At 46.5% G+C, this 15,257-nt stretch overlaps 1 protein-coding gene across 10 annotated transcripts in view; it reads right to left on the bottom strand.

The window, feature by feature from the left end:
- The window catches only part of WNK2 (WNK lysine deficient protein kinase 2), a 94,551-nt gene that overhangs the window by 21,493 nt on the left and 57,801 nt on the right, over nucleotides 1–15,257 (bottom strand). For 6 of the 10 annotated variants that reach the window (XM_064723816.1, XM_064723818.1, XM_064723809.1 and 3 more), the window contains exons 12-25: nucleotides 13,313–13,627; nucleotides 10,522–10,571; nucleotides 9,739–9,904; nucleotides 9,542–9,658; nucleotides 9,222–9,389; nucleotides 8,967–9,012; nucleotides 8,669–8,785; nucleotides 7,269–8,224; nucleotides 5,583–5,655; nucleotides 5,116–5,171; nucleotides 4,351–5,042; nucleotides 3,646–3,860; nucleotides 1,929–2,144; nucleotides 918–1,016 (exon numbers count right to left, since the gene is read on the bottom strand). In XM_064723816.1, the coding sequence (XP_064579886.1) occupies nucleotides 918–1,016; nucleotides 1,929–2,144; nucleotides 3,646–3,860; nucleotides 4,351–5,042; nucleotides 5,116–5,171; nucleotides 5,583–5,655; nucleotides 7,269–8,224; nucleotides 8,669–8,785; nucleotides 8,967–9,012; nucleotides 9,222–9,389; nucleotides 9,542–9,658; nucleotides 9,739–9,904; nucleotides 10,522–10,571; nucleotides 13,313–13,627 (3,286 nt within the window). The remainder of the gene's footprint in view (nucleotides 1–917; nucleotides 1,017–1,928; nucleotides 2,145–3,645; nucleotides 3,861–4,350; nucleotides 5,043–5,115; nucleotides 5,172–5,582; nucleotides 5,656–7,268; nucleotides 8,225–8,668; nucleotides 8,786–8,966; nucleotides 9,013–9,221; nucleotides 9,390–9,541; nucleotides 9,659–9,738; nucleotides 9,905–10,521; nucleotides 10,572–13,312; nucleotides 13,628–15,257) is intronic. The other 4 variants (XM_064723814.1, XM_064723815.1, XM_064723812.1 and 1 more) reach the window with 3 other exon arrangements.

The following is a 15,257-nucleotide window of genomic DNA, read 5'->3' as shown; positions in this document are numbered from 1 at the left end:
AACTCCTAACAATCCATTTCCAAGTATCATCTGAATATCTGATATTGCTTTTTACTTATTTATGTTTTGATGAACTGCTAATTGACTTCATCTCTGAGGTCACATAAGGTCATAAGAAAATAAACTGAGTCAAGTGCTTCAGCCAGATCAGCTTACACAAAAAGTTGATGGGACTCTCCCTTAGAGTAACCAGATCTTCCTGTGCCTTATGATTCCATTAAAAAAATCGCTCACTTAAAGTAATTAAAGTGACTGCATGGGGAAAAGCCCACCTGGGACAGAGATTTGGAAAGAACTAGCTGGAGCACTGTAGTCTCAGCATTTCCACATGCAAAGAGCGGGGAGAAAATTAAAGAAAATAGAGTGGATATAAACAGTACTGTATATCGAGTTAATACAGCCCTTGTATGGAAGTTATACCCTCCAGTGACCTTCTAGAATTGTATCAGCTTGCTACATGCATGTCTTCAGAGTCCAAACATGTGTGAAAGAGACCATTCGTCTACAGAAGGATGGATTTCGTTTTGTTGTCGCTGGAACCGGGACAGCAGACATGTATATTTGCCACATTGCAAATAAAATTACTTCAACAGAAATCACATAAAGTACAAAAGCTTTGATAACTCCAGGGTAAAATTTACCATCAGGCTATATATAATAAATGATGAGATCTTCCACACATGCTTTTGGTGCCCAGGCATGAGCCAAAAGCAGTGCAAAAAAAGCTTTCACATGAAAAATTAATATAAATAAGGTGTGTTCATGATGATTACTTAAAAGAAAGAGAAAAAGAAAGAAAAGATGGTTGAGAAAAAGGGGCATCCTGCCAAACATATTAGAGATTTAAATCATGGAATTGGAAAAAGGGGGTAAAAGAAAGATGGACTGTGATAAAATACAAAAGAACAAATACAAACAGATGGACAAAGACACAGGTCCACTGAGGAATCTGGTACGAGGTTTGCTACTAGATTTATAGGTCACTCTCTCAGACGTTTGGTGGAAAACCGTCCAGCCTGTAAATGAATATAAAGGGAAGAAAACAAAGACACTTATAAAGTACAAGTAGCTGTGATCAGATGTCCTAAACCATCAGTCAAATCAGCTTTGTTAGTTAAACCTCCACATCTCCCCCTTAACTTTGCCAAAGAGGAGCAAGTTCACTGACCATACACAAAGGATGCAATAACAGCAGAAGAGGACAGATAGATATTTTGTAGATTAGTTTGGCAGGATGTGCAATGAGAGGAAGGTATTTTAATCATCATTGGAACTTCCCATATGCATGGCAACAAGATCAGTCAAAGCCTATGACGGGGGCAATACACAGAGGTCTCAGAACTGGGGTCATGGGAGCACAGTCCTGTGGCTGGGACTCCAAAATTATGCACAAAGTGAACCCCTCATAGAAAGGAAATATAACTTGGTCCTCTGGGTTTGGTTTTCTTTTAATTTCTATTTTTTCATTCATTATTTTCTATTATTCATTTTTATTTTCTCTCATGCCCAAGACAGTTTGGTAGTTTATAATGAGGAACTTGGGGTCTACTGTAATCAAGGTGCTAAAAAAATGAAACAAAGCAAACGCTCTCCTAGCCTTTTGTATCTTTGTTTTCCATTCATTTTTTCTCAGGAATCTGTAATGCAGACTCCAGAGAAGGTATTAAGGATAGAGCCACTGCTGGCAAAGCTGAAAGGTATTTCTTTCCTAAGAATTAGGGATGTCTTGGTGCATGCCTTCTCAAGTGCTGGTAACACTCCACAAGATACTTAATTTTTGCTCTTCTGACAATACTGCAATGCTCTTTTTAAAGGTAAGCCAGTAATTTGGATTCCTCTATCACTCCTAAAAAGTTCCAGCCTAAGGGAAGGGAACTAATTTCAGCACGTGCTGGAAGAGACACAAACGAGGCAGCAGGAAGAATCACCTTGGCCAGCGCCTGCGTTGGCGTCGGCGGCATCGGGGCCCAGGCCGGAGCAGATGTCAGAGGACAGAGAGGCTTTGACAGAGCAGGGCTGCTGGGTCTGCACAGCCTTGCCCAGGGCGGGCGCTGCGCCGGCCGGCACCGCGGCGGCTGCGGGGAAACCGGGCTGCGCGGTACTGCTTTCTCTGTGGGGCGAGTCTTTAGAGTCTGAGAGGTTACCTGAAAGAGCAAACAAACACAACACATGCCATGGCAAAAGCTAGGAAAACTCTGAATAAAAAATCCCTGCCTGAAAATAATCCGTATCTTGACCCCAAGAGGAACAGCCGTTTCCTATTCTGATGTACTGGATGGAGGACAAGCTTTGGGGAGAGCCTGCACCAGAAAATAACCCACATCTCCTATGCCTGAGCCTGTTTCTCCAAGAAGCTCCTGGAGCAGGTTTGATTTTCACAGTTTCTCCTCTGTGTTTTCAGGAGCCTCAGAAGGAGCACTGCTGGAATGAAGAGAGAGCTGCTGGGGTGCTGAGGAGGAGGATGAACACACAGAATGACAAAGCAGGACACAGAGATCTGCTCTCCCACACCAAAGGTGAAATTAAGTGAATGGAGAAGAATAAAAGTTGCAGCAAAGATACAAGGAACTTTTTATTTATAGCTATTTGAGTATAATTGTCATTGCCACGTTCAGATTCTTCTACAGATAAATTCATCTAACACATGATTGCAAAAGTATTTTGGTTGTTAAGCCGCTTTACCTGAGATATTTGTGTAGACAAAAGCACAGATAGAGACATTTATCTAGATATCTACAGATAAGTATCAGTATGTAACTATCTAGATAGATGTAGAAGTACAGACAGTATCCAGCACTGCTTCAGTCCCTGTGGGCAAGAACACTCAGCCTCAAGACGGGCCACAGAACTTATTGCCTCTGAATATATTTGTGTTTCCCAACTCAGCTGAAATCCTTAGCTAAAAGCAAAATCCTCCTGGACACCTTGTCTATAAAGATTGATGCAACAAAATTCAAAGGGGCCCTATGATGCAGTGATATTGAAAACAAGAGCCATCAGGTTTGAAATAAAGGATGAATGCTGGAAATGCTACTGCTCCCCCAAGTAACAGCACAATCTAAGCTGGAGAAAAATTATGCATATTCTATTGTACATTTTGCTGAAGAAATAGGTACTGGGTTTTATCGATATTTCCCAGGTAAATTTTATTTTTGTATTTTTCCAAGAGATAAAAACTTAGGACTGTAATGCTGTGTGAAAATCTCACATTACTTCATGGTCAAAGCATCCACCACAGTTTTGTGAATGCTTTTACCTCCCATCCTTTGGGGGAGCAAATGGAATCCCATCTTTTATATATGGCATCTTGGAGCAAAAAGGAAACAAGATACAGCACCTAGTCAACACAGCATAACAGCATCTAAGAAGTGAATACAAACATCAATAAATTGCATTTAAAGAATGGAGGAGATGTAACCAGGCTGTTTTCCAAATTAAAGGGGAATATTATTCCTCTACCAAGGACTGTAGGCAATGCAGAGCAGGCAGGTATGGCTTGCCACCAGGACCTGGGACAAGCCTGTCCAAAAGCATGCCAGCTTAAAACCAACAAACATTCCATCCTTTCCAGCAGTCCCACACATCACACAGCACAGCCACGACTGACACAAGCAACAGGCAAAGGCAAGCACCCAGTGTACCTACTTGTGCTTGATGTTCCACTCCTGAGCTGCTGGACCAGAGGGTTTAAGAGCTTTCCGGCTTTCAATTTGTTTTTGCTCGTTCTTCGGCGCCGGCTGCTTGGCGGGGCAGAGTGAAGGAAGCCCAGGTTGGGAGGAAGGGGTTTCCCCAGGCGAATATACAGTGCCTCTATCTCGTTCTTCTGCTGTGTCTGCAGCTCAGCAATCTCTTTCATATGCCTAAAAAAATAAAAGGACTGTGCTAGCAATGTATTTGATAAAGCACCATATCCTGACAGTGTAATTAATTGTAAAAGAAGAAACAAAACAACTGTTGGTTATAAAACAATCAGCTGCTCATCCCTAAGCATGCAAAGCTACAACAAGCTATTTGTGGTGACTCCCCAGCCCTGGAAGGGGGAGTCTCTGACTCCAAGGCCAGGTTGGACAGAGCAACCTTACGTAATAGAAGGTGTCCCTGCCTATGGTAGCAGTTGGAATGATTTTTAAGGTCCTTTCCAACCCAAAACAGTCTGGGATTCTATGAGTTATTCTTCTAACTGGAACTGGCAGATAAGGCGATGCACAGCAGGAAGGTGGGGGAAGGTCCTGGCATTGCCTGATTTGCCCAGAACCAGTTTACTCCTTACAGTTCTGCTCATCCGAAGCTGAGCTGCTGCTCAGGTACAGTAACACAAGCTTCCCTTATATCACTTGCAACTCAACGTACTTTTCTCTCAGGTTCTGCAACTCTTTCTTCATATCAGCATCTTCAAACTCTGAGTCATTGTCACTGCTCATGTAGGACGACTGCGAGTGGAAGGACGTGATGTTGATCGTAGGAATCTTCGCACCTTGCCCATTGGGAGACTCTGGGCCAGGGGAGCCACCTTTGGCAGACCTCTGCAGAAACGCAGCCGCTTTTTTGATGAGGTCCGTGGCCGTGCTGCTGCTGGGCGGGGAGAGCTGTGCAGCTGCAGCAGGGGCCGGCTGCCGCGGGCAGGGCTCGTCGGCCGAGTCGCTCGAGGCCTGGTCACACAGCACGTCCACGGACGAGGCCGTCTGCACCCTGCGCACAGCGGCCTTCATGTCCGGGCTGGAGGGCAGCTCGTCCAGGTACACGTCTGGGGGCGCCGAGAACCTCAAGCAGTGCGGCGCTGCTAAAGTCAATTCGTCCTGCGTGCTGATGACTGAAAACCTGCCAATGGTTTTGGCTGGCGTGCCGCTCTCCTGAGCCTCAGCCTGTTTTCCATAGGGACCAGAGCCCGGAGAACCATCCCTGTGGAAGTTACTCATCGCCCCATCTGCCGTCACTCGCCGCGTTACGCTCTCTGCGTGTGCGGGCGAAGCCGTCCTCTCTGCCTCCTCACTCCTCTGGAAAGTCTCCATCTGTGGAGCTGTGCCTGATGATGAAGGTGCAACCTGGCAAAAATAAGAGAGTTTAACAAAAGGAACTGTAACAATCAAGCAGAAAACTGCTCCTAGTTCTGATTACCTGAAGGAGGCCCTTTGCTGGAGCAGCAGGAGCTGAAGTGATGCTTGTGGCTGGACCTGATTTAAAGTTGGGAAAAAAATATTTATGTCTGAAATGCTTTAATGTAATAAAAAACAGTGTTTCATTGTGATAATGAAGGAATAATTTAAAACCCCGGTCTTTGTAATACAGGATTGAAAATGCAGGAGGCAATAGCAATGGCAATATAAAATATCTCTAGGTTGGCAGATCTAGTGATTTGGGGAATTCAAATAATAACAGGTGTGTGGAATCTCATTACTCAGTTCAAAACTTTAAGGAGAAAAAGAGAAGAAGAATGAAATCTGCATGGTACATTAGGCCTGAAATATTCTGGTGTTCTTGGTGTCTCAGAGACACACAGGGCTGCTGGACGTGGCCGGGCTGCTGCCCCACTCCTGCCACTGACACCCACTGACACCAAGCAGGGATGGCTGGAGGAGCATTACCTGTTCCGCCTGCTGACCCACCTCTTGCCTCTGAGGGATGAGCACTCACACCAGTGACTTCTGGCTTGTTCAACTTTCAGTAAAAGGAAAAAAGAAACGCAATTTCAGTCTCACAAAGCAGAATGTGTTCTCCTTCCCTCACTTCCCCTTGCTGCCCTGGCACTACCAGAGAATATGGAACTATTTCACAGTGCCTGGGGAGGGACCTTCAAGTCTTGCCTCCAACTCCCCCATTTTTTTTCCTTCTTCCTTGAAAGAAATAAAGCAGTGGCAGCAGTGCAGTTAGAACTGCAGCCCAAGCTACTGAAACCCAGTATATTATATATACACACATGCTGGGGGCTTTGTTCTGGTTTGCTTTTCCAGCCAGACTGTACATTCCTCATCTGTACGTCTGTCCTCAGAAATTCTATGTCACTTTCCTTACTGACACAGATTTTAATAGGATGAATTCCAATTAATCGAGAGACATAGCACCTTTCACAGAGAGAGAATTGGGTTTGCTGTAGAAAGTAATTTATCATTAGAAAACAACATTCACTCCAGTACAGCTGCTTTCCTGTACCACACAGCATCTTTTGGGCAGTTGACAGGAGTGCCTCCAGCTGATGCTACACAGAACAGGCTCAGCCTTGCTAGGGATGGAATTATCTCCAGAAATGCTACTTTTGAGTAAGATATAGAACCACAGAATGGTTTGGGTTGAAAAGGACTTCAAAGTTCATCCTATTCCCTCCCCTGCCATGTACAGGGACACTTTCCACTATCCCAGGTTGCTCCAAGCCCCATCCAACCTGGCCTTGGACACTGCTAGGAATGGGACAGCCACAGCTTCTCTGGGTAACCCGTGCCAGGGCCTAGAACAGACACTGATCTAGCATAATGTGCTGCAAATCTGATGATTTCATAAACTTGGAATTTTATCTGAAAAAACCTAACATGGGGGCTCAACTGAGTCAGAAGAACCACTGTCCCTGACTGCCTGCTACCTCTTTCCTTAGAGGCTTCCGTGTCAGTCTTGCTCTGCACCAAGCTCAGGAGAAGACAAAAGAAACTATTACAGGAAACTGAAGAAACTCATGCCCATGGAATGCCTGCCTTTGGCTGCAGCATGTGGACAAGGCAAAGGTACTTGAAATGTTTGCTTTATCCAAGTTGACTTCTAAGGCAGTAATTGTACCACTGCTATTCATTTATACTTAAAATTGAAGCAGAATCACCTTCATTAGAACTACAATGACTACACCACGCATGTGTTTTACATTCTTAAACTACAAAGAAATGGACATATTTCTGCCTGCTTTGGATAGGACACAAGAGGAGATGAATTAAAGTATTATACCACTTCTAAACCCAAAGGGAAAGTCTGGCGTTCACTAATAAGCATTTCTGAAAAATGAATTGGGATGCATCTGACAAGAAAAATTTAAGTGGGCTTTCACACTGGAAAGCAGTCAGCAGGCAGAGGTAACAAACCCTGGAACAGAGATATGAAATGTTTAGGGAAGCAAAAGATCTACACGTGGCCTACTGCAGGAGAGTGAGTCTTGAGCTCAGCTCTGGGGCCAGCCCAACAGGCGAGCTCTGGGGAGATGAAGGGCAGAGCCCCTGGGGGACTGAGCAGCGGTGGGCAAGGCAAGGCCCCTGAGGGCAGGGGGGCACAAGCGGCTGGGCAGCAGCTGTCACCTCCTGGCCGGTGTCCGGAGTGCTATAGCTCGGTTCTCTCCCATCCAGCGCTGGGGCAGGAGCTTGCTCTTCAGGAAAAGGGGGTAAGGTAAATTCACTGTCGCCCTGTTCGGGTGGCACAGAGGTGTCTGGCGTCCCTGCTGATGCCGAAGAAGTTGGAACATATTCCTGGTACAGCAAATTGCGCAGCTTCTCATCAAGGCTTTTAATCGTGTTGTCCACGAAGTCCACCCTGGGGGGGCCCTCGCCGTCGGACTCGGCGGTGCCGGGGGGGTTCTGCTGCTGGAGCAGGCCGACCCCTGCCCCGGCCATCCCCGCGCCGCTCTGCGCCACCGGCGGCTGCTGGGACGAGGCCAGTGGCACCTGCGTGGGGCTCTGGAGCTGGGAGCCCGCCAGGGCCAGGCCGTCGGGGCCGGCGGCCGCGGGGAAGGGCTGGCTGCCGAAGGGCCCCGCGCCGGGCTGGCCGCCCTCCAGCAGGTGCGGCCCCTGCGGCGCCGGCTGCCGCTCCAGCACCGCGGCGTCCGCAGGCAGCGGCCCCAGAGCCGCCGGCGCGGCCGCGGGCGGCCCCACGCTGCAGCAGGCGATCTCCACGTCGGGCACGCAGGCCGGCTCGTCCGCCGGCGGCGGCAGGTGCGGGGCCGGCGCCTCGGGGGGCTCCTCCAGCCCCACGGCGCGGGGGGCCGGGGCCCCGGGCTGCGGGAACTCCGGCTGAGCCCCGCCGGCCACCGCGGGCTCCGCCATGCTCGGGGCAGGTGCCAGCGGGGCTGGCGCTGGGAACTCCGGCTGGCTTGCTACGCTGGCAGGAGCTGCCGCAGCAGGAGCCGGTGCCAGGGACAGGGCGGCTCCAAGGGGGCTGTCACTGACCCCTGTGTGCAGGGGAAGCTGCTGGCCAGCCCCGAGCCCAGGCGCCTCTGTCACCGCAGAGCTCACCGGCTGGTCATCTGACTGCTCCGCGTCTAGAGAGAACACAAGCAAAAGGTGAACCTTGAAAGGAAAGGAAATCACTGCCAAGCCCCCTGGTCAGCTGCAGGGACAACCCACTAGCAATTCCCACCAGCAAATAGCTGTCATGTACATCAAACGAGAATTTTCAGATTATTTCAGCAAAAAATATTTCACTGAAAAGACACATAGTGATGGAGAATTTCAGCTACCCCGCAGCATAAGGTATAGCTAAAATACTGACACTTTACTGAAACTCAGATAAAGATTCCCAATTTGGTTTAATGCCAGGAACATATGTAAATGCACGTGCACATCTAAATGCACAGCTTAACAAAACTCATCATTTTCTTCCTCTGACTAAATTAAGTGAAACCATCACAGCTGAGTGAGGTGAGGACAGAAGAGAGACAACACAGCAGCTCTGAGAAGACATTTTCTATAAAGTCTGGAGATACCTGGCCCGTCTGTCTGCTGGGCACTGGGAGGCACCGGGGGAGAAAACTCAGGGGCATCTGTAGTAGGGTTTTCAACCACTGGACATATAATAAACCACCTTTTTCCGGTATGCAAAACTAGGGATGAAAAGAAAATTACAAGTAAACACATGAATTTCCATTGTCTCCAGATTATGACTTTGTCTTAATTACACAGGATGGTTTGGGTTGGAAGAGACCTTAAAGGCCATCTAGTTCCAACTCCCTGTTACGAGCAGGGACACCTTCCACTAGAAACTCAACTCAAAGGCACTCTTACCATTTTGCTGATACACAGGCGTCTTCATTTGAGACTGACGCTTCTCCTGTTAAAGAGACAACACAAGAAATAGCTGGATCAGTGCAAGAGGACCGGCATCCCATTTGTATTGTAAGGCTTAACAGAGCAAAAGCATTATTTTTTTAGTTAAGAAACCTTTTTAGTTTTATTAACACAAGATGCAAAAGTAATTTAAGTATCTGGCTGTTAAAAAAAAAGGAATCAAACTAGGAATCTGTATTCAGCGTTTCTTACCTCGCTTATTTCCAGCCTATCTGCATCTTGTTGGGGACTTATTCCCTGGTCAGAACTTCGCTCTCCTTCTGTATCCTCACTGAGCATATCCTCTGCTTTATCAATGATATCCTTCATTTGTTCAATAAAAGTCTCTTTTTCACTTTGCAAGATGAATTCATTCTCCACCTAGAAGGCCACATCAAAATAAAGGGGAAACCAGACATTTTTTTATTAATGCCTCATTCCACAGCTGCCAGGCAGCTCAGGCAACAAGCACACACGAGGAGCTGCCTGAAGCAACTGGGAGCACTGAGAGCCCGTGGGCAGCCACGTCTCACCATGTAAGTGGCAATTTCCTCCGGCGCGTCACCATCCAAGTCAAACTTGAACGTCACCATTTTGTGGTTATGGGTTTCAAGCTGGCATTCCACCATCTTATCCCCTGTGTTACACACCTGCATGCAGAGATCAACAACCCTTATTCCTGGCAAAGCCAAAGGAAACCTAGAGTTACCCTCCAACAGGTTGTACTTGCATTTAGTATGGTCAGTTTGGGTCTGTTGGACTTCTCCTGGCGCGAACGAGCGCGTGTGGATTTCTTATGCTTCTTTGAAGACTTTCCTTCTTGCTTTCCACTTCCTGTTGCTCCTTCCAAGCTGTCACTCATCTCTTTGCCAGAAGCAACATCTGGACTCATGTAGCTTCACAAGAGAAAGGAAGAACAGCCCCAAAATAAAGGCAGAGTCACACACAATGGAGTCATGCATCACATGTAAGCTATAAGAGAGGCTGCAAAAAAGGGCACATTTGCACTTTATTTTGGCCCAAACTGAGTCAACTGGAAGATACTCAGTGAGCGAAGGGCACTACTCTACACCAGGCACATACTCTGGCTACAACACCTACCAAGAAATGATCTATGAATGTTTCTGGCAGCAACACAGCAGAAGTCCCATCACTCTGAATATATCCCTTAAGGGGCCCTGACAGTCCCCTCTCTGAACTGCACTAGTTCCTACTTATCTAAGGTGAAGTTTTCTCAGCTCCTGTCTTTCTGCCCTCCCAGCAGAAGGTCAAACAGGTAAGGTTTGCTGTAGAGGGAGGAAAAGAGAAGATCCATACAGCTGTACATACACCAAGGCTAGGATGCTGCATCCAAACTAAGGAATTAAAAGAGCTGCAGGTGCCAGAATGGGCACACTGCACACAGAACACTGTCAGCTTCTCCCTAGACATGCTCCCAGTCCTTCTTCTGATCATGTCAGATAAAACAGCCTCCAAAATGCAAGCATTTCTTATGCCAAAAAAGTGATAATACCTTTCGCAACTCTGGGACAGAGCTTGGAGTTTGTCCTGTATTGCCTGCTCCTAAAATGCAAGAAAAAGTAATTTAAGCAAACACATTGTATTAGCAGATGAAAAACACCTTTAGGAAAGGGTTGGCATCAGTAACTCTAAAACCATTCTGTTTAGCCAGTTCTTGGAACCTAGAAATAAAATAAATGCCCTATTTTATCCTTTCAACATCACTTCTGTCCAAGGCACCAACCACTTAGAGACACTAACCTGCCACTTCCCTTCCTCTGTCCACAGCAGATGAGATGGTGAAAGGAATAAAACAGTTCTCTCCACCATGGCAAAATCTGACTGAGGAACAATTCCACTGTCTTTTATTTTTGAATGTATCTGCTAATTTGGCTCATTGCTTTATATAGTTTCCTGAAAATATGCTCAGTATTTTCATTGTGTTTGGCTTAGTGGGAAAATTTGAGGAACTTACAAACAAAAGATGAAAATGCATCATTTAAGAACACCACCCTTGCATCATGTCCTCTTGTCCTCTACATGAATTTCCCCTAAAAGCTTCCCTCTTCACTGGCTGCAGCTCTGGGACAGACATCATAGCATGATTTTCACATTGGGCAGACCCATTCTCACAGAATTTGTGGCAATGCTTCAGGCCCTGCTGTAACAAACTTACCATGTATGCACAAAGACACACACACCCGTACATGTATATAGCTGTGTATATACACTCACACCAGATACACCCATAAATATATATATCATTTTATATATATTTATTAAAACATGTCTATGAAATCCTTCTATAGATGCAGAGCTAGAAACAAGTCCCTCGACTGCCATTGCTGCACGGAGGACTCAAGCAGTGCTGAGCTGGGGTTACAAGCTCAGAGGGGAAGTGGCCATCACTGGTTCTCTGCAGCTAACCAGCCAGCCCCACTCCTTGGCTGCAAACACCATACCTAAGCCATGCCAAGCTTACGTGCAGTTTCAATAAAACTGCAACATCAATGAACAGTGAGAACACAGACATAATGTATCGATGTTCTGGTAAAGCACTCCACCAAGTGCCTTACAAAACCTCTTTTGCCTGACTGGTTCAGGTTGGTTTGGATGCAAGTGCTGCAACGTGCCTCAACACAACAGAAGAGATAAAAATGTCATGGCAGAGTAGAAACAAAATGTAGTGTCTTGATTATCTAGACAGGTATGAAACTTCTCTTACATCCAAGGAAACTTTAGCAATGTATGCCAGAAAACCAGCATGGAGAGGATGTGCATTGGTACTTGCTTCATTTCTTAAGTGAATGAGAGAAAGGGGTCAACTTAGAGATGGATGTGAGAAAGAAATTAGCAAACCTGTGGTTAAATGTTCTGAGGTATGTGGGATGTGAAGGACAGACATGTGCCTCAGTGGCCATGAGTTTTTCAGGAGAACTTGTATCCCCCCTGTCACAGTGCCTAACAAGGAGGTTTGTTCATATTTCCAGAATCTCTCATGGAACGGACTCTGCACTGAAGGCACCAGCACTGACCTTGCCATGAGTTGTGCATTCAGAAAAAAGACAGCTGGAGAAGGAATACCTTGAGTGATGGATATGCCTGAGCCAGCCCAGCTTTTCTGGGGAGTCTGCAGGTGAAGCACTGCAGACAGGCTCTACCATTCCTGCTACACTTAACCAACAGGATACACACATTCACCAGGAAACATCCTACATCACAGCAGGAACGCTGATGCAGTCAGAATTAAATTGCCATTGACAGACAGGAAAAATGGAGAACTAGAATTCATTTTTAGTGTTAGCACAGCCCTTCTGGAGCATCTTCTGGAGGCAGCATTGAGTTGTATGTCCAATGGAATTTCAGGCTGCACTGGGGTCAAGGCATGTGACAAGCCATGGAAACATGGGCAAAACCAAGAGATTAATTTTGAAAAGGTGAAATACATACTTTGGGAAGAAAGATAACTCAGAGCAGAGACTCAAGAGGAACCACTCTGAATGCAGAATCACAGCAGGACATTTCCATCCAGGAGTGGAGAAAAAAATTAGACTTATTTCCTGAAATCAGGTAGAAATGCCAAAGCTTTTGTTTTGTTTTGTTAACAGGCAGCTGAAGAGAAAGAAATGTTCTGTGATGTTCTGTCAAGACTGAAGATTAAACAATTATGGGAGTGGAAAGAAAAGTCAAAATAGCAGACAAGGAGCTGACAATTCTGTAAGGAAAACAATAAAAGGCATCCTGCTTCTATGACCACAGAGAATTGGGAATGCCTATGAGTATCTTAAGAAACAAAAATCCCAGACATTAGGCAAAACAGGAGGATACAATGCTAAATGAAATGAGAATAGGGCTCAAACTGAAGAGGATGAAGGGGGCTTCCACAATACAAAGACTTAGATTGTGGAGTAGTTTCTTAAGGCACATGATGGTTGGTAGAACAAGTGCTTGAGACATTCAAAACAAGACTGGACAGAACATGGGTGAAACTCTACAGAACAACTTCTAACTCACCCACAGTGAGAATTTCTTGATTTCTATCTCTGTGCTTGTGCTCAGCTACGGACAAGGAGGTGCTTAGTCCTGCTGCCTCATTAATTCAGTGAGATATTTCCTGAGCTGCAACATGAGGTTTCATTTGGAATAGCCAATTATTTGCTGACTCAGAACTGCTGGCATCAAAGAGCAGCAGCTCAACACACCGAGGGGATAACCTCCCTTGTGCAATAAGCCCAGTTTCACACAGGAGTAACTAAGAAGATCAAGCTTAAGGCTGGTGAGTTACTTCAGAGGAAGGGCTCTACCTCTTGAGATGTCTCTGTGCCCGCCGTGACAGGCAAGCAGGGAGCTGGGAGCTGCTGGCCCAGAGGCTGCGAAAGATCAGGCTGGAGCTGCAGCAGAGCAGAGGGCTGGAGAGGCAGGCCAGGCTCTATGGGGGCAGGCGGGGCAGCTGTGGCAAGGCTGCCGTGGGCCTGGGCAGCGCCTTCGGGAGCGACGCAGGGCGGCACCAGCTCCGGCTGCAGCTGCAACGGCGGTGACATGACCATGGAGGGCTGCACTGGCAGCACGGGCACCTGGGCTCCAGCTTCCAGGGCAAACTGACTGTGTCCAGGCATGGGCTGCAACACAACGAGAGCTGTTAGCACCTTCTCTGCGCCAAGGGCTCAACACGAACGTGACGGGGAGCAAAGCCACTGGTGTTCATGAAGAAAGGATTCAAACTTTGCAGTGCAACTGGGTTTGGATGCTCTCAGTAACATCTACAGAGATAAACTTCCAATGAAATAACCAAAAAAAGCGCTAAGGATTCCTTCTGTACAATTATGACAAGGTGCATTGATCAGGTACTAGTTTATTAGTAGGGACAAAACCAGATTTTGCTAAGAAAGGAAAAATTACAGAATTCCAGAATGGTTTGTGATAGACGGAATCTCAAAGCTCTTCTCATTCCACCCCCTACCTTCCACTATCCCAGGCTGCTCCAAGCCCCAACCTGGCATTGGACACTGCCAGGGATCCAGGGGCAGCCACAGCTCCTCTTCCGGGGCCTCCCCACTCTCACAGCCGACAATTCCTTCCCCATACCCCATCTGTCCCTGCCCTCTGGCACTGGGAGCCATTCCCTGTGTCCTGTCCCTCCATCCCTTGTTCCCAGTCCCTCTCCAGCTCTCCTGGAGCCCCTTCAGGCCCTGCCAGGGGCTCTGAGCTCTCCCTGGAGCTGCTCCTGTTCAGGTGAGCACCCCCAGCTCTCCCAGCCTGGCTCAGAGCAGAGGTGCTCCAGCCATCAGAGCATCTCCATGGCCTCCTCTGCACTTGCTTTTAAGATCTTAGGTGATGAATTCATTCTCCTGAATACCTTGCTCTGCTTTCAACAGTTCCACACTGTCTATGCAGAGAAAAATACATTCTACCCATAACCTAACTTAGGATATTTTAAGAAATCTGCCAAATATATAGAACCAGGACCTGGCACAAATGACACAATTAACTCTTTCACTGAATATACACCAGTGTCCTACTTCAGTTTAGTGCAGTTTACACACTGAAGTCTCAACTTAACCCTTGATGTGCCAAGCCCCAAGACCCCAATCCTACCAACACATTCGTGTGGACAGAGGGAGTTTCACTTTTCTCAGTGGATTTCTCCAGTGCATTAAAATAACTCAAGTGCGTAAGCACTTGGTGGGAACCAGATCCAGGCAACAGGATGCCAGCTACCTTAGAGACCGGGTTGTTATTCTGCATAACAGTCCTTTTGGGTTGTACATTTAAAATCAGAATGTTCTCCTTTTAGGTACATCATGTATTTTTCCAGGGGGACTGCGCTTGTGGAAAGAGGAAAAAGGAAAGAAAAAAGCATATGGAATAAAAAAAGACTTTTAGTACTAGGTAAAAGTGTGCCCAATTTTTACTTTTTTTGAAGTATCATTACATAAAGACTTAAGGCTATTGGAAAATACATTAAAAAAAATAAGACTCAGATGAGAACTAGGCCACATGATTTCATTGCTGCGTGCTCTCAGCAGGTTCTGGGTATGGCTGAAACTATTATTCCAGGTTTCAATGTAGATAAAAGTAAAGACAGGATGTGCTTCATAACACCTCAGAGTTACATGGCTGCCCAAGGAGGGGGTTGTTAGACTGACAAGTGTGGTGTAATGCCACAGAAGGGTGGTTCAATTTTAAATCTTATATAACTAGAATAATTCACAAAATATTTCAATGTCAAATCACAGAATCACAGAATAT

The sequence above is a fragment of the Zonotrichia leucophrys genome, chromosome 12, assembly GCF_028769735.1.
Source record: "Zonotrichia leucophrys gambelii isolate GWCS_2022_RI chromosome 12, RI_Zleu_2.0, whole genome shotgun sequence".
Classification (NCBI taxonomy): Eukaryota; Metazoa; Chordata; class Aves; order Passeriformes; family Passerellidae; genus Zonotrichia; species Zonotrichia leucophrys.
The sequence above is the reverse complement of the archived record's forward strand: the minus strand, read 5'-3'. Positions and strand labels throughout refer to the sequence as shown.